This window comes from Eumetopias jubatus, unplaced genomic scaffold (assembly GCF_037043125.1).
Source record: "Eumetopias jubatus isolate StellerSeaLion01/CBP00866 unplaced genomic scaffold, mEumJub1_p1.0 scaffold_4, whole genome shotgun sequence".
In the NCBI taxonomy this organism is placed as follows: Eukaryota; Metazoa; Chordata; class Mammalia; order Carnivora; family Otariidae; genus Eumetopias; species Eumetopias jubatus.
Window position 1 is genome coordinate 73,410,351 of NW_028274810.1, and position 26,634 is coordinate 73,436,984.

The 26,634-nt window shown below is 44.6% G+C and overlaps 1 protein-coding gene across 1 annotated transcript; it reads right to left on the bottom strand.

Annotated features, from left to right (window-relative positions):
- Positions 1–875: 875 nt before the first annotated feature.
- CFAP144 (cilia and flagella associated protein 144) lies at positions 876–16,231 on the bottom strand. The gene is made up of 4 exons (XM_028123330.1): positions 16,099–16,231; positions 13,216–13,275; positions 3,857–3,960; positions 876–986 (listed from the first exon to the last, which is right to left on the bottom strand). The coding sequence occupies exons 1-4, from the start codon at positions 16,229–16,231 to the stop codon at positions 876–878; spliced, it is 408 nt and encodes a 135-aa protein (XP_027979131.1).
- Between the last annotated feature and the right edge of the window lie 10,403 nt (positions 16,232–26,634).

Below are 26,634 nucleotides of genomic sequence, written 5' to 3' on the forward strand. Positions count from 1 at the left end.
GAACAGCCAAATGCAAGAGCTACATGGAGAAAGGTGTGGGTGGGCGCAGGGCTCCCGGGTGCTACGGGGCGCTCCCCCCTCCCAGCACCTCCATGCGCTCACCAGCCCGGAGTTCTGTGCCTCTTTCTCCATGGGACCTTCCAATGGTACTACACGGGGGGCTTTTCTTCAGAGCCATTTCATTTTTCCAGAGAGGAACCTGCCAGCTTCGATCCCAGGGTAGAAACGCAATGTACATGTGGGCTAGGGGTTCAGCCTTCCTTTGACAGATTCTCATTGCTTGTAGCCTCATCCCTCACTCCTACCCTGTGTTTTATTTGCTGGCCCTGAGCCCTGGGCTTTCCCTGTTTCTCCAAGAGTAGACCTCCAGTGTGGGAGATGCTCCATGCCTGGCTGGTGTGTGGGGAGAGGATCTCCCTCCCAACGTCCATTTTCAGTTCCCTGCTTCACACCCCCTCCTCTCCAAGTCCTGAACCTTTCTCCAGGGTTCTGTGGTCTGAGGTGTCCCATTCAGTGTGATCTATTTGTGGTTTCCTCACCTTCCTCCATCAGCTTTCCATCTTTGAAATATGTCTTCAGTCTTCTTGGATGCTGACGTTCCTCTCCCATTCTCTCTGTTGTGCGCTCATACGTTTTTGTCTCTTTATTGTCCTTTATTGGGTTCTGGGGAGGCAGAGGGAATATTGTATGCATCTTAACCTGAAATTCTGCCACTAGTTTATAAGATCAAGAATTTGAAGCAGTGGACATGGGCAGAAAGCAGAAATGTGAGACTCAGCTAGGAAGAGTCAGACTAAGGCTTGAAAGTAGTCTTTATTCATCCGAGCAGCGCACACGTTGGGTATTAAAGACAGGGCCGTGTCAGCACTGGAAGACTATTTGTGGCGATCGTCCTCTCCCAAGCTCCACATTTTAGCCTTGTACAGCGTGATATCATTGTAGACCCTGAAGTGGTTCAGCCTGCGGTCATCACGTTCCGGGTTGACCTAGAGAGGAGAACGCAGGCATCAGAAGGAAGTCTTATCGGAGGTGGGGCGCCTGGGTTCGACATCGGATGGACCTGGGCTCGAATGTGTGGCCTCCAGTGTGTCTCCTTGCACAACCTTGTTTGGGAAATGGAAATGACAGCATTTACATCAAAATAGTTGTAACCTAGGCAGAGTTGCTGCACTTCCCTTTCCCACACCTGCCTTGGACGCCACACCTCTGGACTCTTGGTCCCCCTGGAAGGAAGCTCCAGGACGGTGGCTGTTCTATGTTTCAGTAGCTGCTTATCTCTAACACCTAGAACAGTATCCAGCACACCCTAGGGGTTCAGGACACATTTGTGGAATGAAAGAATGGATGCTGTTGATGTGGTTACACAGAGAACTAAGAGCAAGCACTCTGACATAAATTGTATAGAAGCTCTAAGATGAACTTACACAATTAAAGGATACATCTTCATCAGATGTTACTAGGAGAGCAGAAGCTGAGAGGTATTTGAGTGTGGCTTCCCCAGTGTCCCAATATTGGGATTGGGGTTGTCTGCTTGTCCAGGGTGAGGTTCTGCTAGGGGGCAGGGAGCCCTAAGTTAAATTTGGGCTGATCAAGCCTCTTCTGCCCCCAATCATATCACGCTGAACCTCCGGCTTAATTAACTGTTATGGTTGCACGACACCTGGATCTAACTTTGGGGGCTATACTTTCTTACTCTGCCACCAGCGCCATCTGACAGCACTGTCCCTACATTTGTGACGATGAACAGGCTTGGCGTATTCGTAGAGCCTTTGCAACTCCACAGCGATGGCTGATCTGCTGGCACACACTGTCGCTTATCTGCAAGGCTTAGGAGGGTTGGAGCAGTGCAGGGCTGGCCAGGGCACCCTCACTGGCCCTTCCTGTTACGGCCATCTGAGCCTGCCATGAGATATGCTGGTCACAGATGCATTTCCACATGCACACTCTGTACCCATGGGAGCCAGGCCTTTCCTCTTTAAGAAAATGAAGAAGAGTGAGTTAAATTATTTGTGCTTTGTAATATTTTTTGAAGTTGCTTAATTATCTACTTCGGATAATTTATCTTTCCCTTCACAACCCTCCAGCCCCGCCCCCGTTCACTGTACGTCAGTCCCCCACCCATCCTCCTCCGTCCCTTTGAGCATTGCTCTTGTTAGACTCAGTCGCCCTGTGAGGGTGGGGTGCTCCCACTGGACCCACTTCCTGTGTCCCAGTCTCCCAGTCCCCTCTCTCCAGGGTGATGCCCCACATCTGAAGAGGAGCTGTTGAAAAGGAGCAGCTTCTTATTGAGCCCCTGCCTTCCTCCCTCCCTCCCTGCCTCCCTCCCCCCTTCCCTCCTTACTGAGCTATTTCTTCCAATCTCCCCGCAGTAGCCCTGCGGCAGAGCCCCATGCCCCAGCCTAGAGCTGTATAAATGGGTGAGAAGGCCAGGCCCCGCAGTGGAAAGCTAAGAACCGCAGCACGTGGGCAGTTCTGGGGAAGGGTGCACGCTCAGTAGAGGACGGCAACTGAGATCAGGCCAAGGGGCCAAGAGAAGCAGGTGCTTGCTCCCCGGCTGGGCTACGAGCTCTCTTGCCTAATCCTCTGCACTGGCATCACAGTAGTCCGCAGTGATTGAGCACTCACTATGCGCTGGGCACTGCCCTAAGCAGTTAATCCCCACGACACGCCTTCAAGTGTCAGCGTTATTATTCCCATTTTAAGGTGGGTAAATGGTTGTTGAGAGGTTCAGATTCCACAGCCAGAAGGTGGTGGAGCTGGGATTTGAACTCGGCTGACTGGCTCTAGAGCCACCATGTTACACTGATCCACGGAACTGAGCTGAATGGTGCAGGTGCCGAGGCATGCGGTGCTCCAGGAGCACACTGGGAAGGTGCCTGGCTCTGCCTGGTGGGGAGTGCGCACGTCCCTTCCTGGGGCTTGATGAAGAGGTGACTCCTGGGCAGTCCTGAAGGACGAGGAGGACCTCCCCAAGGAGTATAGGTTAGGGTCAGGAGGCAGGCTGCAGGAGCAGTCTACGTAAGGATACAGGGCGTGCAAGACCCTGGTGCCTTTGAGGGAATGCAGGAAGTTCTGCTTTAGCTGAGGAAGAGCGTCTCCAACTTCCCATCAGGTGCCAAATACCCAGATGGACTAAAAGCCAAGTGTTAAGAAGATACGACAACTTGGAGAAAAATCTAAAAGGAAAGCCAGTCACTTGGCAACTCTGGATATTGAAGGTTTTCCTAAGCAAAGCACAAACCCCAGAAACCGTGATGTAAAAGGCTGGCACATCTGACTCAAAAACTAAAACGGTCTATGTAATCAGAGACGTGGACAAATTAAAAGACAAATGTGGCAGGAAGTCCTTCAAATTGTCTTCGTACCAGAAGCCTATCTCATTGTGGGGTGATAACGTGCTGATGATCACATTTCCCAGGTTCCTCACAGCTACTGGTACGTTTCCAGTCCAATGAGGGGCGTGTTGTTACCAGCGTTCCCATTTTACAGATAAGGGGATGGAACCCTGTGAGGCTACGTGACGTGCCCAAGACCACCCTCCTAGTAACTGGCAGAGCAAACTCGGGCCGGCAGTCGCCAGTGGGCTTTGTTTGGTCCACACCTACACAGTGTCTGCTACATGTTAGGCACTGTTCGAAGCACCTTACGAACACCACCTCATTCTGTAATATCTGGACTATCTCCATGTTACACTGAGGAAACAGAGTCACGGAAGAGCTCAGTGACTTACCCAGGGTCACACAGCTTATAAGTGGCAGCCAGCGCTCAGACCCAGGCAGTCGGGCTTCATACACTGTTCTCTTAACCACACACTGTGTTTCCTCTGTGCTTCCTAAGTAAAAGGAGCCACACTTACCAAGGGCTCTGAGTCCCATCCGATTTCCTGGCTTTCAGTCTGTGTCTCTGCGTATTTCTCCCTTGGCCCATGAGCAGCACGGTGGATAAGATTTAGAAACCTGGCTGGGAGATGACGCATGAGTTATGAAAGAGGCAGGCTTTGGGACCGACAGCTCCTGTGCCCTTTACTCAGGCCACAGTCTGCCTCAGAGACACAGCCCCGGGCCTCGGGGGCCTGCCAAGGCCTTGCAACCCTCATCTTTCAACAAATATTGGTTGAGCACAAACTGTGCCAGGTGTTCTTCCAGACCTCAGAGGTAGAACAGCGTGTGACAGACACGGTCTCCGCTCTCCTGGAGCTTGTGGTCTAGGTGGGGTGACGGCAGGCATAATACCCAAGGGGACAAACAAATCCGAGAGTGATGCCAGGTGTGAAGGAGGAAGAGGCAAAGGGGCACAAAGAAGCAGGGGTGGAGGGCGGAGCAAGATGGCGGAGGAGTAGGAGACCTAGATTTCGTCTTGTCTCAGGAATTCAGCTGAATAAGGATCAAACCATTCTGAACACCTACGAACTCAACAGGAGATCGAAGAGGAGAGTAGCAACAACTCTCTGAACAGAGAAGCGACCACTTTCTGGAAGGTAGGACGTGCGGAGAAGTGAATCCGAGGCGATATTCGGGAGGATAGACGGCGGGGGAGGGGCCTCCGCCGGCCGCTTCTGGCAAGTGCTAGAGCCGCGGAGCACAAAATCGGACCTTTTAGAAGTTGGCTCCACTGAGGGACGTCAATCCAGTGGCTAAGCGGGGCGTGGAACCCTCGCGGGACAGTGTGGTCTCAGGACCCTCGGGGACACAGAAAGACCGGGGGAGCCTGAGTGCGGCAGAGCTCCCAGGTATCGGAGCGGGGAAGCCGGCTGTGGAGACGGAGCTGAGGCGCGGGCTCTCAGCTCGGGGTTGCCATAGACTGTGATCCGCGGCCCAGTCAGGCCACTGCTCCTGCAGCAGGGACCCAACAAGCGGCAGAGCCGGGGAGACTCCCCTTCCTTCCCGGGGAGGAGCGGCGCGGGAGCGCACCGCAGGGATCTGCTGGGTTTGGAGACTCCACACGGGGTCGGGTGCCAGAGATAGAACTGCTCGGTCACAGGCCGGGTGAGCACGGAGTGCGGCCGGAGACCGGGGACACGGGAGTGACTGCTTTTCTCTGGGGGCGCACTGAGGAGCGGGGCCCCGAGTTCTCAGCTCCTCCGGGTGGAGATTGGGAGGCCACCATTTTTGCCCTGGTCCTCCAAAGCTGTACGGAGAGCTTGCAGGGAACAAAAGCTCCCGAGATCAAACCCGAGCAGCTTGCTTAGCCCGGACCGACAAGGGCGGGGCAATTCCGCCTCCGGCAAAGACATTTGGGAACCACGGCAACAGGCCCCTCCCCCAGAAGATCAGCACCAACAGCCAGCAAGCCAAGACCAAGTTTACCGATCAAGGAGAACGGGAGAACTCCAGCGCTAGGGGAATACTGCACATAGAATTCATGGCTTTTTTTTTTTTTTACCATGATTCATTAGTTCATCAAAGTTAATTTTTGTTAACTGTTTTTTTTTATTTTTCTTTTTCCCTTTTTCAACCAACATCTTATCGATCCTTTTTAAAAAAAAACATTTTTTATTTTTCATTTTTAGAGTCATATTTTATCCCTTCATAGTAGTTACCCTTATTTTTGGCATATATATATAAGTTGTTCTCTCTTTAAAATTTTGAGATACAGTTTCTTCTAACAGATCAAAATATAACCTAAATCACTAGTGTATGGCTTTGTTCTAGTCTCCTGCCTGATCACATTCTCTCCCTTTTTCCTTTTTTTTCTTAAATTTTCTTTCTTTTTTCAAACAACTTCTTATCTTATCAAGTCCTTTTATAAAATCTTTTGTAATTTTCATCTTTACAGTCATCTTCCATCCCTTCATTGTATCAACCCTTATTTTGTACATATATAAGTCTTTCTTCCTTTAAAATTTTAGGAGGCACTTTTTTCGAACAGACCAAAGTACGCCCAAAATCTAGTGTGTGGCACTGATCTATGCACTAGCCTGATCATATTTGATCATATTCTGCTTTTTCTGTATTGTTCTGTTTTTATTTTTATCTCTTTTTTCTTTTTTTCTCTTTCTTTTTTCTTTCTTTCCCTTTCTTTTCCCCTGGTTTCAGGTCTTTTCTGATTTGTATACAGTATATTTGCTGGGGACGTTGTAAACTTGTTAGCATTTTGTTCTCTCATTCATCTATTCTCCTCTGGACGAAATGACAAGATGAAAAAAATCACCTCAGCAAAAAGAACAAGAGGTAGTACCGTCAGCCAGGGACCTACTCAATACGGACATTAGTACGATGTCGGACCTAGAGTTCAGAATCATGACTTTAAAGATACTAGCTGGGCTTGAAAAAAGCATGGAAGTTATTAGAGAAACCCTTTCTGGAGAAATAAAAGAACTAAAATCTAACCAAGTCGAAATCAAAAAGGCTATTGATGAAGTGCAATCAAAAATGGGGGCACTAAATGCTAGGATAAATGAGGCAGAAGAGAGAATCCGTGATATAGAAGACCAAATGATGGAAAATAAAGAGGCTGAGAAAAAGAGAGAGAAACAACTACAGGATCACGAGGGCAGAATTCGAGAGATACGTGATACGATAAGACGAAACAACATTAGAATAATTGGGATCCCAGAAGAAGAAGAGAGAGAGAGGGGGGCAGAAGGTATATTGGAGCAAATAATAGCAGAAAACTTCCGTAATGTGAGGAAGGAAACTGGCATCAAAATCCAGGAGGCACAGAGAACCCCTCTCAAAATCAATAAAAATAGGTCAACACCCCGACATCTAATAGTAAAACTTACGAGTCTCAGAGACAAAGAGAAAATCCTGAAAGCAGCTCAGGAGAAGAGATATGTAACCTACAATGGTAGAAACATTAGGTTGGCAACAGACCTATCCACAGAGACCTGGCAGGCCAGAAAGGACTGGCAAGATATCTTCAGAGCACTAAACGAGAAAAATATGCAGCCAAGAATACTATATCCAGCTAGGCTGTCATTGAAAATAGAAGGAGAGATAAAAAGCTTCCAGAACAAACAAAAACTAAAGGAATTTGCAAACACGAAACCAGCCCTCCGAGAAATATTGAAAGGGGTCCTCTAAGCAAAGAGAGAGCCTAAAAGCAGCAAAGATCAGAAAGGAACACAGACAACATACAGTTAACAGTCACCTTACAGGCAATACAATGGCACTAAATTCATACCTTTCAATAGTTACCCTGAATGTAAATGGGCTAAATGCCCCAATCAAAAGACACAGGCTATCAGATTGGATTAAAAAACAAGACCCATCAATATGCTGTCTGCAAGAGACTCATTTTAGACCCAAAGACACCCCCAGATTGAAAGTGAGGGGGTGGAAAACAATTTACCATGCTAATGGACACCAAAAGAAAGCTGGGGTGGCAATCCTTATATCAGACAAACTAGATTTTAAAACAAAGACTGTAATAAGAGATGAGGAAGGACACTATATCCTACTAAAAGGGTCTATCCAACAAGAAGATCTAACAATTGTAAATATCTATGCCCCGAACATGGGAGCAGCCAATTATATAAGGCAATTAATAACAAAAGCAAAGAAACACATTGACAACAATACAGTAATAGTGGGGGACTTTAACACCCCCCTGACTGAAATGGACAGATCATCTAAGCAAAAGATCAACAAGGAAATAAAGACTTTAAATGACACACTGGACCAAATGGACTTCACAGACATATTCAGAACATTCCATCCCAAAGCAACGGAATACACATTCTTCTCTAGTGCCCATGGAACATTCTCCAGAATTGATCACATCCTAGGTCACAAATCAGGTCTCAACTGGTACCAAAAGATTGGGATCATTCCCTGCATATTTTCAGACAACAATGCTTTGAAACTAGAACTCAATCACAAGAGGAAAGTCGGAAAGAACTCAAATGCATGGAGGCTAAAGAGCATCCTACTAAAGAATGAATGGGTCAACCAGGAAATTAAAGAAGAATTAAAAAAATTCATGGAAACCAATGAAAATGAAAACACAACTGTTCAAAATCTTTGGGATACAGCAAAGGCAGTCCTGAGAGGAAAGTATATAGCAATACAAGCCTTTCTCAAGAAACAAGAAAGGTCTCAAATACACAACCTAACCCTACACCTAAAGGAGCTGGAGAAAGAACAGCAAATAAAGCCTAAACCCAGCAAGAGAAGAGAAATAATAAAGATCAGAGCAGAAATCAATGAACTAGAAACCAAAAGAACAGTAGAACAGATCAACAAAACTAGGAGCTGGTTCTTTGAAAGAATTAACAAGATTGATAAACTCCTGGCCAGACTGATCAAAAAGAAAAGAGAAATGACCCAAATCAACAAAATCATGACTGAAAGAGGAGAGATCACAACCAACACCAAAGAAATACAAACAATTATAAGAACATATTATGAGCAACTCTATGCCAGCAAATTAGATAACCTGGAAGAAAGGGGTGCATTCCTAGAGATGTATCAACTACCAAAATTGAACCAGGAAGAAATAGAAAACCTGAATAGACCTATAACCACTAAGGAAATTGAAGCAGTCATCAAAAATCTCCCAAGAAACAAAAGCCCAGGGCCAGATGGCTTCCCAGGGGAATTCTATCAGACATTTAAAGAAGAATTAATACCTATTCTCCTGAAACTGTTCCAAAAAATAGAAATGGAAGGAAAACTTCCGAACTCATTTTATGAGGCCACCATTACCTTGATCCCAAAACCAGACAAAGACCCCATCAAAAAGGAGAATTATAGACCAATATCCTTGATGAACATGGATGCAAAAATTCTCACCAAAATACTAGCCAATAGGATCCAACAGTACATTAAAAGGATTATTCACCACGACCAAGTGGGATTTATCCCTGGGCTGCAAGGCTGGTTCAACATCCGCAAATCAATCAACGTGATACAATACATTAACAAAAGAAAGAACAAGAATCATATGATCCTCTCAATAGATGCAGAAAAAGCATTTGACAAAGTACAGCATCCTTTCTTGATCAAAACGCTTCAGAGTATAGGGATAGAGGGTACATACCTCAATATCATAAAAGCCATCTATGAAAAACCTACAGCGAATATCATTCTCAATGGGGAAAGGCTGAGAGCTTTTCCCCTAAGGTCAGGAACGTGGCAGGGATGTCCACTCTCACCACTGCTATTCAACATAGTATTAGAAGTCCTAGCCACAGCAATCAGACAACAAAAAGAAATCAAAGGCATCCAAATCAGCAAAGAGGAAGTCAAACTCTCACTCTTTGGAGATGATATGATACTGTATGTGGAAAACCCAAAAGACTCCACCCCAAAACTGCTAGAACTCATATAGGAATTCAGTAAAGTAGCAGGATATAAAATCAATGCACAGAAATCAGTGGCATTCCTATACACCAACAACAAGACAGAAGAGAGACAAATCAAGGAGTCGACCCCATTTACAATTGCACCCAAAACCATTAGATACCTAGGAATAAATTTAACCAAAGAGGCAAAGGATCTGTACTCAGAAAACTATAAAATACTCATGAAAGAAATTGAAGAAGACACAAAGAAATGGAAAAACGTTCCATGCTCATGGATTGGGAGAACCAACATTGTGAAGATGTCAATGCTACCTAGAGCAATCTACACATTCAATGCAATCCCCATCAACATACCATCCACTTTTTTCAAAGAAATGGAACTTATAATCCTAAAATTTGTATGGAACCAGAAGAGACCCCGAATAGCCAGAGGAATATTGAAAAAGAAAAGCAAAGCTGGCAGCATCACAATTCTGGACTTCCAGCTCTATTACAAAGCTGTCATCATCAAGACAGTATGGTACTGGCACAAAAACAGACACATAGATCAATGGAACAGAATCGAGAGCCCAGAAATGGACCCTCAACTTTATGGTCAACTCATCTTTGACAAAGCAGGAAAGAATGTCCAATGGAAAAAAGACAGTCTCTTCAACAAATGGTGTTGGGAAAATTGGACAGCCACATGCAGAAGAATGAAACTGGACCATTTCCTTACACCACACACAAAAATAGACTCCAAATGGTTGAAAGACCTAAACGTGAGACAGGAGTCCATCCAAATCCTAAAGGAGAACACAGGTAGCAACCTCTTCGACCTCAGCCGCAGCAACTTCTTCCTAGACACATCGGCAAAGGCACGGGAAGCCAGGGCAAAAATGAACTATTGGGATTTCATCAAGATCAAAAGCTTTTGCACAGCAAAAGAAACAGTCCACAAAACCAAAAGACAACCGACAGAATGGGAGAAAATATTTGCAAATGACTTATCAGATAAAGGGCTAGTCTCCAAAATCTATAAAGAACTTATCAAACTCAACACCCAAAGAACAAATAATCCAATCAAGAAATGGGCAGAAGACATGAACAGACATTTTTCCAAAGAAGACATCCAAATGGCCAACAGGCACATGAAAAAGTGCTCAACATCGCTCGGCATCAGGGAAATCCAAATCAAAACCTCAATGAGATACCACCTCATCCCCGTCAGAATGGCTAAAATTAACAAGTCAGGGAACGACAGATGTTGGCGGGGATGCGGAGAAAGGGGAACCCTCCTACACTGTTGGTGGGAATGCAAGCTGGTGCAACCACTCTGGAAAACAGTATGGAGGTTCCTCAAACAGTTGAAATTAGAGCTACCATTCGATCCAGCAATTGCACTACTGGGTATTTACCACAAAGATACAAATGTAGGGACCCGAAGGGGTACGTGCACCCCAATGTTTATAGCAGCAATGTCCACAATAGCCAAACTGTGGAAAGAGCCAAGATGTCCATCGACAGATGAATGGATAAAGAAGAAGTGGTATATATACACAATGGAATATTATGCAGCCATCAAAAGGAATGAGATCTTGCCATTTGCAACGACGTGGATGGAACTGGAGGGTGTTATGCTGAGTGAAATAAGTCAATCAGAGAAAGACATGTAATATATGACCTCACTGATATGAGGAATTCTTAATCTCAGGAAACAAACTGAGTGTTACTGGAGTGGTTGGGGGTGGGAGGGATGGGGTGACTGGGTGATAGACATTGGGGAGGGTATGTGCTACGGTGAGCGCTGTGAATTGTGCAAGACTGTTGAATCACAGATCTGTACTTCTGAAACAAATAACGCAACATATTTTAAGAAAAAAGAAAAAGAAGAAGATAACAGGAGAGGAAGAATGAAGGGGAGTAAGTCAGAGGGGGAGACGAACCATGAGAGATGATGGACTCTGAAAAACAAACTGAGGGTTCTAGAGGGGAGGAGGGTGGGGGGATGGGTTAGCCTGGTGATGGGTATTAAAGAGGGCACATTCTGCGTGGAGCACTGGGTGTTATGAACAAACAATGAATCATGGAACACTACATCAAAAACTAATAATGTAATATATGGTGATTAACATAACAATAAAAAAATTAAAAAAAAAAAAAAGAAGCAGGGGTGGCTACTTGAGACCAGGATCTGGATGCCAAGCAGCAGCCAGCCCTGAGACCGAGGCAAGAGGACAAGCACAGTACAGGCAGCAAGAACAAAGGCCCTGAGGCACGAGCAAGCTGGGCCAACGTGGCTGTGGCGGAGTGAGGAGGAGGGTTGTAAGCAGGCCAAATCCTCTGTACTGCTACAGGTATGGCTGCCAACCCCACGCCTAACTGTAACTCCATAGTTTGAGGACTTACAAAGGTTTCATTTTAAATTTCCACCCTGGCACCTGGGTCACTCAGTTGGTTAAGCGACTGCCTTCGGCTCAGGTCATGATCCTGGAGTCCCGGGATCGAGTCCCGCATCGGGTTCCCTGCTCAGCGGGGAGTCTGCTTCTCCCTCTGACCCTCCCCCCTCTCATGCTCTCTCTCTATCTCTCATTCTCTCTCTCAAATAAATTAAAAAAAATCTAAAAAATAATAAATAAATTTCCACCCTATCGTGTCTCAATTTGAGAGAGGCAGTTTGACAACGGGAAGAACCTGGGCTTCCTAGTCAGACATTCCTGGCCCTTCTGCTACTAGCCTGACGGGTGGTTTAACTTCTCTGGGCCTCACTCTGCTCATCTGGAAAATGGGGAGGCCAATATCCACCTCAGCAAGATGACTGAGAATGAAGGGGGACCTGGCCCTGGGCTGAGCTTATCCATAATATAAGCAGTTAGCAGTACATTCCTGGCTTGCTTTCAGGTCCCTCACTGCCTGTTACTCTCCTTATTACTGCAAGGCCCCAGCTCCTCTCCTTTCCTCTAGCTGGGCTGGTCTCTTCACCACAGATAACACCCTTACTTCCTCAGACGATGCTCTATGAGTCTATCCGCTTGTCTGTCTCTGCTATGCTCTGAGATCCTCCCTCCTCCTGCCCACCCCACCTTCCTACCCTGTCATCCTATGTAAACCTTACATCTTTCCTCCATCAAATTCTACTCTAAGGGGGTGGGGGGAGGGAGGCGACCTTTCAGGAAGGGTAGGGCTTCCATCAAATAGCTCTCTTCCGTCGGTCCTGAGCGTGGCCCACCCACCTGGATACTAGAGCCATCCCCAACCACCTGCCTTCTTGGGCCACACTGCTGTCTCTCATTTCTGTGCCTTTCCGTATAACTCAGAATGTCCTTCTGGTCTTCTGCACCTGACCTACTCCACCTCAGCCTGTTATCACCTCCTCCAAGAAGACTTCCCGGAACTCCACAGCCTCTCTAGGGCACCTGTTTTCTCTGTTGTTGCCATCCCAATTTTACTCTCTATTTACTCGTCTGTCTCCTTCACTGTGGTATGAGGTCTCCACCTCCCCCACCCCCTGCCCCATCAGAGTGACTGTCTCATGGTAATAATGAAAGTAATAGCATTTCCTGATCGCCATGTACGATACTGTTCTATACTCTGAGTACTTGCTTTCCTTTGTTTAATCCTCACAACAACGTGAGAGACAGGTTCAGGGAGGTTAAAACTTGCCCGAAGTCACACGGTTAATGAGTGGTAGAACCAGGATTTGAACTCCATTAAAATGACTTCAGAGCCTCTGCTTGTAACAGCAAAATGTTTGATGAATGAATATATGAATGCACTGTTAAGGCCATTAGGAGCATTTTTCTTGGCTTGACAGTCAATGAGCTGGCTGTATGGTTGGATATGTCAGTCTCCTGTGAGCTTCACGAGTGTGAGTCCAGTTTTCAGATGATCAAAGTGTTGCCCCAGGGTAACACTACCCTGACAGCTCTCTCCAGCCACCTGCCTATCTGTGCTCTCTCTCAGTGGTGTTCACAAAGCCTGGGACTTACCATCTGCGGGTTCCTCTAGGTTATCGTGCCAAGACATGGGCTTTCTGGTGATTGTGTGAACTAGAGAAAAACAGCATCATAGGTTCACGTTAAAACATTAATGCCCCACCCTCTTGAAGACTTACCCTAGCCAGACACCTGCTGAGCATTTTCTGAGTGTCTGCCACATGTCAGGTATTGTGCCGGGCACTTGGGAATAAGGCTCTCAAGGACCTCATAATCCAGAGTGACACTGTCCAGGACAGTGGCCACCAGCCACATGTGGCTACTTGAATTTGAATAGTTAAAATTAAATACACTTAGAAATCCATTCCATAGGCACACTAGCCACATTTCAAGTGCTCAGCAGCCACATGGGGCTAATGGCCCCCATTTTGGACAGCACAGATACAAAACATTTCATTGTTGCAGAATGTTCTCTCAAACAGCTGGTCAGTGAGGATGCAGACAAACCACGCAGCCAAACAAGGTTAGACACATGGTGATATATCCCCTGAAGGCTATGTGATAACAGAAGTGCAGAATCCACAGACGTCCATTCAACTCATAATTACTGATGCCCAGGAGACAGGGCTGTAAACAGAGGAGGTTCCTGTACTCCCTGAGCTTCCATTTGCGGTGACAGACAATAAACGAATAAATACTTGGGCAAAAGTAAGTGAGCTGTAGAACAATAAATCATGTTACATGGGTAGAGAGTTGATGGTGGGGTGGGAGTGGGGGTGATAGGTCCCTAAGGGCATTAGAGCAGAGTTCCAAATAAAGTGAGGGAATCCAAGAGTGAGCTTGATGGGTTTGAGAAACATCGAGAAGGCCAGAGTAATTCCGTGGAGTGAGCTAGGTGGAGGCTAGTAGGAAATGAGCAGAGGCCAGAAGGAACCAGTGGTCTCCAGGACTCCTCAGACTCCTACCAGTAAAAAATCTTCTGAGCACACACCTATAAATGTGTATTTATATGGTCTCTATGTACCATGAGTAGTATAATTTCTTTCTTTATACCTAAAAGTAAACATAAATACAAATTCTAGCAGAAATACGAGTTCTAATTCTAATACTTCCTCACTTTACCCCAATGGTTCACACTAATCATGTGCCCAAGGGACAGGAGCTGGGAGACCTAGAAAGCCTGAACATTGCCTGAAGGGATTATTTAAATTGTGGTAATGGACCAAGTTTAAACAGAATTGACTGTTAATTTGTTTTCCTGAAATTGGTTGGGAGCTCCAGAGGAAAACCAGGTTAGTTATGAGCAAAACGAAGACATTACATTTTCTGTGCCCTCACCACTACCCCCCCCCCACACGCACACACACATACACACAGGGTAGCTCTGTGAGATGGGTATGCTACTTAGCTTGACTGTTGTAAGCATTTCACTGTATATGTATATCAAAACATCATGTTATACATCTTAAATATATACAATTTTTATCTAGAAAGGGACGTTACATTTTCTCTACATAGCTGAGCTGCAGTGGACTACAGTTAATTAGGCCCAGAAATTGGGAGAGAAGTTCTGGAAGAAGAAACAATGATATTGAAGGTAACAAGATGGGGAAAGGTGTGATATATTTAGGAAATCCATTTATTTAGACATGGTGGGAGAGAAGGGAGCTCGTGCCTGGTGCAGAGTAAGCACTAAAATATTTATTAAAGGAGCAGTGTGTGGCTGGAGAGGGGAGTCCCGATGAGGCTAGGTGGGCGGCAGAGCCAGATCCACGGGGCTCTTATGTACCGAGCAGTTTAAACCTCAGTTCAGAAGCTGTGGGCCACTGAGGGTTACAGAGGGACTGGTGAGATCGTACTCACTTTTAGCAAAGCTCCAGCCAGCAGTGGTGTAAGGGACAGTGGGCTTGGAGGAAGAGGGTAGTTAGGAGCCCATCAGATCAGTACAGACCGAAGTGAGCAGGGCCCTGCTGAGGCTTGGCAGGGATGCTGGAGAGAGAGGTGGACTCAGGCCCTATTTAGAGGTGGGGGGGAAGTAAGTGAGGAGAGGTGGAGATGCCTCCACATGCACCATAGTCTTTCACTGAGGTCCGAACACTGGAAGGGTCGGTGAGAAAAATGTTAATAACCAGGACTGTGACCACTTTGATGTGTGCCGTGAGGAAGAGACTGAGGATGACTGCTAGGCTTCTAACTTGGGAGAGAAAACAATTGCAGTACCTTCCGCTCAAACAAGATACTCTGGAATAGCAGCAGGTGGGGGAGAGGTGCAAGATGCCCCCAGTTTTCCAACTGGTGAGTTTAAGGTATCCATGGGTTGTCCAGGGGAAGAGAGCTGGGCAGTGGTTGGGGTGTGGGTCTGGGGCAGCTGATTTGAGACCCGGTGGCCTTCAGGGGCAGCTGATGCTACAGGACCAGATGCAACTACCCAGGGAATGTGCCAGGTGAGGAGTGGGGGCAGGGCCGTTTTATCAGGAGGGCACTATGAGCCCTGAGTCCACCACCCCTGAACTTTCCAAACATCTAAGACAGTATGAGAAGCCTGGAAAAACAAACAAACAACTAGCTTATTAACAAACACAACTAGCTTATTAACAACAAACCAAAACACAAACAGCAAAACAAAACACAAAACCCCACAAAATATAATTATTTCGAAAGCAAAATTTTAAAAAGTATTTCAAACTTTTGACAAAAGTACTATTTAATCGCGATATGTGTGCATTTTAATATATTAAAGTATTTGATGGGATGTGGAGCGAGACCTTCCGCACCTCCCGCCGAGTCAGAGGCCTGAAATCTAGGGAGGGGGGCGAGATCAGAGAAGGCGTCTCCTACTGTGCTCCGGCCATGCATCCCCGCCCCGCACCCCCACGGCCCCCCCTTCCCGGGGGGCGCCCACCCTGTCCCCTACCTCCGCCCCGGGGCGCCCCTCACCCTTGCGGAGGGGATTCGCGTGATACTGTGTGTAGAGTTTCTGGGTTCGAAGCTCTTTGAGGTATAATTCCCGCAGGATCTGGTTCTGGTGGACCTCATCTGGGATCACCTTCTCCTTTTGGCGTCCGGCCATGGCTTTGGCGGTGCCGGGTGCGGTCCTGCTCCTTCTCACTGCCCTCCGGACGCTGGCCCGGTTGGGGAGATGGGGCGGAGCGCCATCTCCAGGCAACGGCGTCCCACGCTGTCTCCCGGCAACAGCGTCCCGGATTACAGCCTCGCTTCGACCCCCTCCGGGGCCGCCCATCCCTCCCCCACTTCCAGAACCTTATTTCTTACTCCGCTTCCTTCGGAAGCCCGAAGCCTGAAGCCGGAGGACTCACCTTCCCCAGCCTCTCCAGATCCTGGTTACTAGGACGGCCCCTGCATACCACCAGGAGAGGGCACACGTCCAGCAGCTGACCCAGGAGGTAATGGACTGGATTGGACCTCACCTTGGACAGTCATTTCCTAAGAAAGATTTGGGAAGGAGTCAGAAACCTCTCCCATTTTATTTTATTTTATTTTTTATCTCTCCCTCTGATTTCATCTTTTTTTAATTATTATTTTTTTAAATTTAATTTTATTATGTTATGTTAATCACCATACATTACATCATTAGTTTTTGATGTAGTGTTCCACGCTTCATTGTTTTCATATAACACCCAGTGCTCCATGCAGTACATGCCCTCCTTAATACCCATCACCAGGCTAACCCATCCCCCCACCCTCCTCCCCTCTAGAACCCTCAGTTTGTTTCTTAGAGTCCATCGTCTCTCATGGTTCATCTCCCCTCTGATTTCCCGCCCTTCATTTTTTCCCTTCCTACTATCTTCTTTTTTTTTTTTTAACAACATATAATGTATTATTTGTTTCAGAGGTACAGGTCTGTGATTCATCAGTCTTACACAATTCACAGCGTTCACCATAGCACATACCCTCTGCAATGGCTATCACCCAGCCACCCCATCCCTCCCACCCGCCCCCACTCCAGCAACCCTCAGTTTGTTTCCCAAGATTACGAATTCCTCATATCAGTGAGATCATATGATACATGTCTTTCTCTGACTTATTTCGCTTAGCAAAATACCCTCTAGTTCTGTCCACGTTGTTGCAAATGGCAAGATTTCGGTTTTTTTTTTTCTGATGGCTGCATAATATTCCATTGTGTATATATATATATATATATATACATCACATCTTCTTTATCCATTCATCTGTTGATCGACATCTTGGCTCTTTCCATAGTTTGGCTATTGTGGACATTGCTGCTATAAACATTGGGGTGCATGTACCCCTTCGGATCCCTACATTTGTATCTTTGGGGTAAATACCCATTAGTGAGATTGCTGGGTCATAGAGTAGCTCTATTTTCAACTTTTTGAGGACCTCCATACTGTTTTCCAGAGTGGCTGCACCAGCTTGCATTCCCACCAACAGTGTAGGACAGTTCCCCTTTATCTGCTTCCTTGCCAACATCTGTCGTTTCCTGACTTGTTAATTTTAGCCATTCTGACTGGTGGGAGGTGGTATCTCATTGAGGTTTTGATTCGGATTTCTGTAACACGAGCGATGTTGAGCACTTTTTCATGTGTCTGTTGGCCATTTGGAGGTCTTCTTTGGAAAAAATATCTGTTCATATCGTCTGCCCATTTCTTGATTGGATTATTTGTAATTTGGATGTTGAGTTTGATAAATTCTTTATAGATTTTGGATACTAGCTCTTTATCCGATATGTCATTTGCAAATATCTTCTCCCATTCTGTCGGTTGTCTTTTGGTTTTGTTGACTGTTTCCTTTGCTGTGCAAAAGCTTTTTATCTTGATGAAGTCCCAATAGTTCATTTTTGCCCTTGCTTCCCTTTCCTTTGGCAATGTTTCTAGGAAGAAGTTGCTCCGGCTGAGGTCGAAGAGGTTGCTGCCTGTGTTCTCCTCTAGGATTTTGATGAACTCCTGTCTCACATTTAGGTTTTTCATCCATTTTGAGGCTATTTTTGTGGGTAGTGTAAGGAAATGGTCCAGTTTCATTCTTCTGCATGTGACTGTCCAATTTTCCCAACACCATTTGTTGAAGAGACTGTCTTTTTTCCATTGGACATTCTTTCCTGCTTTGTCAAAGATGAGTTGACCATAGAGTTGAGGGTCCATTTCTGGGCTCTCGATTCTGTTCCATTGATCTATGTGTCTGTTTTTGTGCCAGTACCATACTGTCTTGATGATGACAGTTTTGTAATAGAGCTTGAAGTCCGGAATTGTGATGCCACCAGCTTTGCTTTTCTTTTTCAACATTCCTCTGGCTATTTGGGGTCTTTTCTGGTTCCATACAAATTTTAGGATTATTTGTTCCATTTCTTTGAAAAAAGTGGATGGTATTTTAATAGGAATTGCATTAAATATGTAGATTGCTCTAGGTAGCATTGACATCTTCACATTATTTGTTTTTCCAATCCATGAGCATGGAACGTTTTTCAATTTCTTTGTGTCTTCCTCAACTTCTTTTATGAGTATTCTATAGCTTTCTGAGTATAGATTCTTTGCCTTTTTGGTTAGATTTATTCCTAGGTATCTTATGGTTTTGGGTGCAGTTGTAAATGGGATCGACTCCTTAATTTCTCTTTCTTCTGTCTTGTTGTTGGTGTATAGAAATGCCACTGATTTCTGTGCATTGATTTTATATCCTGCCACTTTACTGAATTCCTGTATGAGTTCTAGCAGTTTAGGGGTGGAGTCCTTTGGGTTTTCCACATAAAGTATCATATCATCTGCAAAGAGTGAGAGTTTGACTTCTTCTTTGGCGATTCGGATGCCTTTCGTTTCTTTTTGTTGTCTGATTGCTGTGGCTGGGACTTCTAGTACTATGTTGAATAGCACTGGAGATAGTGAGACCTCTTCCATTTTAAAGCAGATGACTAGAATCGAAACTCTCAATGTCTGTCTCATAAAACAGAGGACGTTTCAAATCTGACAAGTTATTCTGGCCCTTATCACCTGTGGGATAATATAGACAGAAGAACCCCTTTCCTAATATAAGTAACTTGGAGACTTTGGTAAAATACACATAGCATAAAATTTACCATCAGAAGCATTTTTAAGGATACAATTCAGTAGTGTTAAGTATATTCACACTGTGTGAGACCAATTTCCAGAATTTTTTGATATTCATTAAACAACTTCCCATGGCCCCCCTCCCCCATAGCCTCTGGCAACTACCGGTTTACTTTCTCTATGAATTTGACCACTCTAGATACCTCATATAATACAGTTTGACTCCAAAGCCCATGCTCTTTTCCACTAAGTACTTCATTGATTCATCTATCCGTTCATTCATTCAGGACATAGCATAGTTGAGGATGTGTGTAGGTCTGGGACAAGCCTGAACCCAGCTAGCTACTTAATGCCTCCTTGTTTTAGCTCCTACTGCTCCTTCTCCTTGGCCTGGAAGGCTCTTTTCCTTGTGTCTGTCTGGGGAACACCCATTTATAAGAAGCTCATGTACACGTGAGCTTCTTTCAAAAAGCTGCTGGACTCTATAGCCTCTAGTCCAACTTCTGTCTGTGGCATGCTCTACTCCAAATCTATAGTTACTGGAATACTTTACTAAAATTCTTTGTTTATATGTAAGTTACTTGAGAACAAGAAATATATCGGGTCCATCTCTGCATGACCAGTACCTGGCATAGTATGGACAGATATGGGTGTTTGGTAAATGTTTGCTGGCTGATTGGATGTCTGCTCAGTTAGTACTGTGATTTTCTCCTGCTTACATCATTACATAAACCCTTATGTGATTCAGAAACACAAACAGATTTATCACATCAGGGCTGAGGTAGAGAAGCACCTTTGTTACTTATTGTGAGCCATACCTGAGTCCCTTTTTCTAGCAAGGCTCAAACAGCCTCTGAAGTCTTCACTATCTTCCTAAACCTAAATAGAAATGAACCATCATTCTGCTTAGGAGCCACCTTGTTAGCTCTGGGACAACTAGCAAAGGCCGTGTTGGTCCCCTAACTGACCTTTCTTCAGCCTGGGCCCAGTGGTCCAGGAACCCTCCCTCCATACAGGTCTAGGGTTAGGAGGAGGCTCAGAAGGAAGGGAGGCGGGTGTCACTGCAGCTTCATCTTCTCTCCACTCCAGCCCCACATTATTATGTTTCTCAGGTGCCCTCACATGGGTTTTGAACACATCACAGCCCAGCCCAGGAGAGGCCAGCCCAGTGACTCTCTGGGGCTAGCTTCTGCTTACCTGGGGGACATTCCGGGCCATCAGTGTGCTTCTAAACTCTTCAGACTCTGTATTGAAAAAACTGTAGAGTTGAAAAACATGATGGCCTGGTCCTCCAGCTTCTCAGCCAGTGTCTGGGGTTGCAGATTTTTCTTGAAATCTATGTTACCTCTCAATTAGGAGCAGTTGTTGAGACTCAACTAACAGGGAAATCAACTAGAAAAATATAATAGAAAATACCATTCACGTTAACAATAAACAACTATCTAGGAATTAACCTAACAAAGGATGCATGAAAATTTTATGGAGAAAAAAATTAAAACTATCCATATCATGGATACATGATATGTCTTAACTAATACGGAGATCAGCATTGTATGCTGGTGAGCTGCTGTGCAGAACTTAGAGCCACAAACTAGATGCGCTACAGCAGTGAGGGCGGATCTTAAAACAGCGGTGATTGAAAAAAACTATAAAAGCCTAAGGTTTATAATATAATACTCTTCCCTAAAACTACAAACAGACCAACTCTATATGGTACAAGATCGATTCTGCATGGTACAGAGTTAGTGTCTATTTGGGTAGGGAGATCAGAGAGGCAAAATACAGAGTAAAAAAATAAAACAAGATTTTTCCTTCTGGGCTTGCCCTCCTGCTGCAGACATTTAAGCGCAGGGCCTGGGTATTGAGCAGTGCTGGACTTTTATTCCTTGAAAGAAGGGAGTCGAAGGAGATGAGCCCTACAGTTGCTCCGGATTTCTGCCTGGAGACACTTTCTGAAATATGCATGGACGAGGAACCCGAGCTAAGCAGGTGATACCTCCTGGTTGAGGTGGCTGAAAATTTGTGGAGCCCCGAGAATTGGAGGGAGGGGTGGGAGAGAGAGCGAAAGAGCACCAGAAATGTGCATGGAAACCCCTTGAGTCTTGCCTGATACTATGAAGGGAAAAACTCGGTGAAGGACTGGCTTGGGAAGCTGTGAGCTTAGCAACACCCAGAATTCATACAGGGCTGAGAGAAAGGTGAGTTCTGACCAGACAGGATAGAGAGTCCTCGTTGAAGGTGTTAGGTAGAGGCCCCCAAATTTTACACCTTAGTAATAGGACTAAGCAAACCTTAGAGAAAAGGTTGCTCTAGCCTTTCCTTAATGAAGCTTCAAAACAAGGCTCGGAAAGTATCAGATGGATCCACAAGTGGCCATTCGGCCTCCCGGAAAAATTTCCAACACCTTTCAAAGAAAGACAACAAAATCCAGCACTCAACAATGTAACATTCACAAAGGACAGCCTCAATTAAAACTATTAGAAGAGCAGACAGTTGGAGAAGTGGGGAAATGTGGCCCATTGCCAGGAGAAAAAGCAATGTAGAAGTTTGAAAACTTAGGGGTGCCTGGGTGGCTCAGTCGGTTAAACATCTGCCTTTGGCTCAAGTCATGATCCGAGGGCCCTGGGATCGAGCCCCTGGTCGGGCTCCCTGCTCGGCCAGGAGCCTGCTTCTCCCTCTCCCTCTGCCCCCCTCCCCCCCGCTTATGATCTCTCTCTCTCTCTGTCAAATAAATAAATAAAATCTTTTAAAAAAAAAAGAAGTTTGAAAACTTAGATGAAATGGGTAACTTCTGTGAAGGATAGATTTCCAGAACTGACAAAAAAAGAAAAAAAAAAAGAAGAAATAGAAAATCTGCATATCTTTACATCTATTTTTTTAAAAATTCAATTTGTAATTGAAAAACTTCCCACAATATACCCTCCAGGCCCAGATGGCTTCTCTGGTCAATCTGTCAAACATATAATGAAGAAGATACCACTCCTACCCAAACTCTTTCAGAAAACAGGAGTGGAAGAAACATTTCCCAACTCATTTTTTTTTGGTTTTTATTTTTTAATTAAAAGAAAAAAGTTTTTTAAAAGTAAGCTCTACACCCACCAATGTGGGGGCTCGAACTCATGACCCTGAGATCAAGAGTCACATGCTTTGCTGACTGAGCCAGCCAGGTGTCCCATTTCCTAACTCATTTTGAGGTCAGCATTACATCAACACTAAAACCAGACAAATGATTACAAAAAAGAAAACTAAAGATAAATAACCCTCATGAACATATATGTAAAAATCCTTAACTAAGTATTAGAAAATTATATCTAGCAATATATAAAAAGATTAGTATACCATAGCCAAATGGGGTTTGTCCAAGAGGTGTAAGGTTGGGTTGGTATTTGGAAATATCAATTCACCATATTAACAAATAAAGAGACAATATGATTGTCTCTACATTTGGTAGATGGGGAGGGGAGGTAAAAGGGGAGAGCTGTTGGGTCCTTTGTGGGAGCCCCCTGCACCCTCTGCCTGACACTACAACCAGTGAGAACTCACAGTTACAAGTTAGGGATTCTTGATAAGCACTCATGTTTAAAAATCCTAACAGAAACTTTTTATCGTGAAACATCACACATACACAAAAAAAGGGCTTTCCCGCAGAATGGGTAGCTTATACTGATTTACCACAAGAACATACGTGTAACCATCACAGAAGCCGACACTAGAACACTAACAGCACCCCAAGAGGTCTTTCTCATACCCTCACCCAAACCCTGTCTTCCCCTTTCTCCTCAAAGGTAACCCCTATCCTGACTCTTAACACCACAGATCATTTTGCCCGTTTTTTTCACTTTGTGTAAATGGAATCAGACAGTATGCATGCTTTTGCATTTGACTTCTTTTGCTCAACATTGTTTGTGAAATTCATCTATGCTGTTGTGTGTGGTTGTAGTTTCATTCCTGTGTACTGTTCACTTTTGTGACTATAACAGTTTGTTTATTCATTTTACTACTAATGGACACCGGTCTGTTTCAATATGGACTATTACAAATCATGCTGTATGCGCATTTTTTGTAGATGTCTGTTGGTGCCCATGTACAAACATTTTGTTGGCTATATGCTTGGGAGTGCATCTCATTATGGTTTTAATCTGTATTTTTCTATTGACTAATGAGGTTGGCCAACTTCTTTTGTATGCTTATTGGTCGTTTGGATGTCCTCTTTTGTGAAGTTCCTGCTACAAATCTTTTTCTATTTTTCTTTTGTATTGCTTGTCTTTTCTTTATCAATTTGTTGGAGTTCTTTATATATTATGGATATAATAAGCCCTTTGAGAGCTGTAACATGTCCTGCAAATTTATTTTCCCACTGTATGATTTGCCCCTTAATGGTATTGTTTTGATAACTTGAAAGACACTTTATAGTATCTTCTTCAAATTTAAATGTGGTCAAATATATCAGTTTTTCCCTTTAAGATTAGTGCTTTCTAAATGACACTGAAGACATTTTTTCTAATTGATGGTGTGATGATATTTTCTTGTATTACCTTCAAATCAGTACTGCCCAATAAAAATAGGAAGCAAGTCACACAAGCAATTTAAAATTTTCTAAAGAGCAAAAAGAAACAGATTCAGTTAATTTAAAAGATATTTTATTTAATCCAATATGTCTAAATTATCATTTCAACATTTCAATATAAATGCTGTTGAGATATCTTATTGTTTTTTCATACTGTGTTTAAAATCCAGTGCAAATTTTATACTGAATAACACATCTCAAGTGCTCAGTAGCCATGTGAGACCGGGGCAATTCTACATGATTTGTTTTTACTCTTTACAGTTAGATGTATGTTTTACCTGAAGCTGAGTGTAGTTATGAGTTTTGAATTGTTATGTAGTTTTGAGTGTAGTTGTGTGCTAGGAATCTAGCTTAATTTATTTCCGTCAAAGTATCCAATGGACCAAGAACCAATTTATTGAAAAGACAGCCCATCCCCGTGGTTCTGCTATGATACTTTTGTCTTAAGTCAAGTGCCCACATATGTGGGGACCTGTGTCTGGACCCTTCTATGCCACTTGTCTCTTTGTCTATGTTAGCACTACTGCTACACTATCTTAATTACTATAATTTTTGTGACAAATCCTGGTATCTGGTAGGAAAATTGTTCCCACCAGTTCTTAAGAGAGTCTTGGCTATTCTTGGCCCTTTTGCCTGTCCACCCAAATTATAATGAGTTTGTCAAGTTTCCTAAAAATATGTTAGGATTTTGATGGTGATTCCACTGAATCTATGTATCGGTTTGAAGAGAGCACTTTTTAAAAAAAGTATATCATCTTATCATCTGAGTAGGATCTGGATGTGTCCTTGCCTCCTAGGCTCAGCTACCTGCCATTTTCTGGGGTACAGAAGTTCAACCTTCAGAGCTTTGATGAGAACATAATGGAAAGCCCCCCATCTTCTTGCAAGAGGCATTTCTCAAAGGCAGAAAGTCGCTGGTAAGTTTCTACAATTCTAGGATGCAGAAAAATAGAGTCTTGGAGGAACCAGACCAAAACCTTGAATCCCCATATGTCTATAATAGGGGCCTTCTGCTCTGTGTGTGAGTTCTTAGGGGTCACCCATTCTTGCACTCACTTTAATCCAGCACAGATCAATAGGACTTACCTGCCTAGAGATCAGATTAGATGTTTTCCACTCACTCTTCTCTACTTTGTGTCACTGATCTTGCTGTTTGCTCTGTGGTCACAGACCAAGTTCCATGGAGAAGCCAGTTATAAATGTAGAAGCTCATTCAGGCTGGCTAATTGGGAAAGAGGAAAGAAACAGATTCTCTAGAAAAAGGGTCTTGTTAAAGGTGTCTCTGGCATCTGAAGGGGATTTACAAGAATAAAGACAAAATATAGATAATAGATAACCAGGTTATGGCTGAAAACACCATCATGGAAAAGGGGTCCTGTAACTAACAGAGCTTACCTTCCAACCTGAATGTTGGTTGGCATTCTCTTGAATTCCCAACGCTCACCAGGTCAGGCTCCTGGAGATCACAGTTCTGGCAATGCTGGATGGCATCAGAACTGTCCCACTCACAGGGAAATAATCTCTCCGGGATAAGATTTGTGAATCACAGAGGTCTGGTTGGGGTTGGCTGGAATGTTGGTGAGGACCAGACTCCAAAGATCTAGAAAGAAGGGTTGGAAGGAGGAGTAGGAGCAAAGACAAAGGACTAATAGGAAAGAGGAGCGAGATGAACAGAGCGGCAAATGGATGGTCTGGAAGGAATAGAGGAAGATTTTGACAGGGAAATCTGTAAGGTAGGGTGGCAAGAAGGGATAGCTCTAGTCAGAGGAGGGAAAGAGGTAGGGCAGTAAGCTGAGAGAGGTAGACGGTGCTGGGGAGCAATCTGAGAGCCTTAAGAGTTAGACAGGAGAGGAAGGTGGGTTGGAAAACAAGAGCATGAGGGGAGAGAGTGGGCAGGTGGAGTCTGGGGCTGAGATGAGGAAATCCGGGGCAGCTTTCTTATCATTTTTCCAAATGGCATTTCTCTAGTTACTCATCTTGGCAAAAAGGAGTAACTGGACATAAGCTCAGACCTACCCCAGCATTTATCTCCCACACCAGCCCTCGCATCATCCCATGGCTGAATGCCCATTATGAAATATGTGTGCCCCTCCCTTCTGGGCAGTCAGCCGGTCTGCCAGCCAGGGAAATGGCGCCAGGTGCTAAGTTGGAGAGTGATCACAGGCAATAGCAAAGAGAAGAAATGGGGCTGTAATATTAGTCCTTATTCCTTGAGATAACATGTAGTTTTGTCCCTCACTAGGCAAAGATTGATCAAAGGGCTGCGATACAGTTAGAGGCTTGGGACCAAGAGAATGGATCTGAAGCAGGTGTGGGCAAAGTGGGGAGAAGTCTGTTCCTCCAGCTATTTAACTTACTACATTTTCCAAAGCCTTTTACATCATTTATGTAACTCCATGAATATGAGGTGATCAGAGATATTACATCCATTTTACCAATAAGGATACTGTAGGCCAGACAGGGAACTAGATAGGCAGGCCGTGGGTGACATAAGGGCTTAGGGGGCATGCAGGAGGGTGCACAAAATGGCACAGAGCACTGTCAGCGTGACCCTCTCCCATGTTTCTGGACAGGATCTGGTAGGAACAGAACTTTACAGTGTAGCTTTCTTCTTTGGTCCCTGGGGTCCCTTGGTTTGTTGCCTGACCCTTACCTGGAGGCAGAAATAGGACCAAAGCCAGTAAGTCCTGAGTACCTAGTAACTAGATTTGGACTTCCTTGCTTACTATCTGCGATGCCCATCTGCATGTCAGGTGATTTAGGAGACTACTGTACCCTTCCCCTTGTCTGATGATGTAGCAGTTCTCTCTGCTCACCATTCTTGATTTCTTTGACCATCACCCAAATCTCTCCTGTACTCTTAACACCATAATATTCTGACTTTTCTTC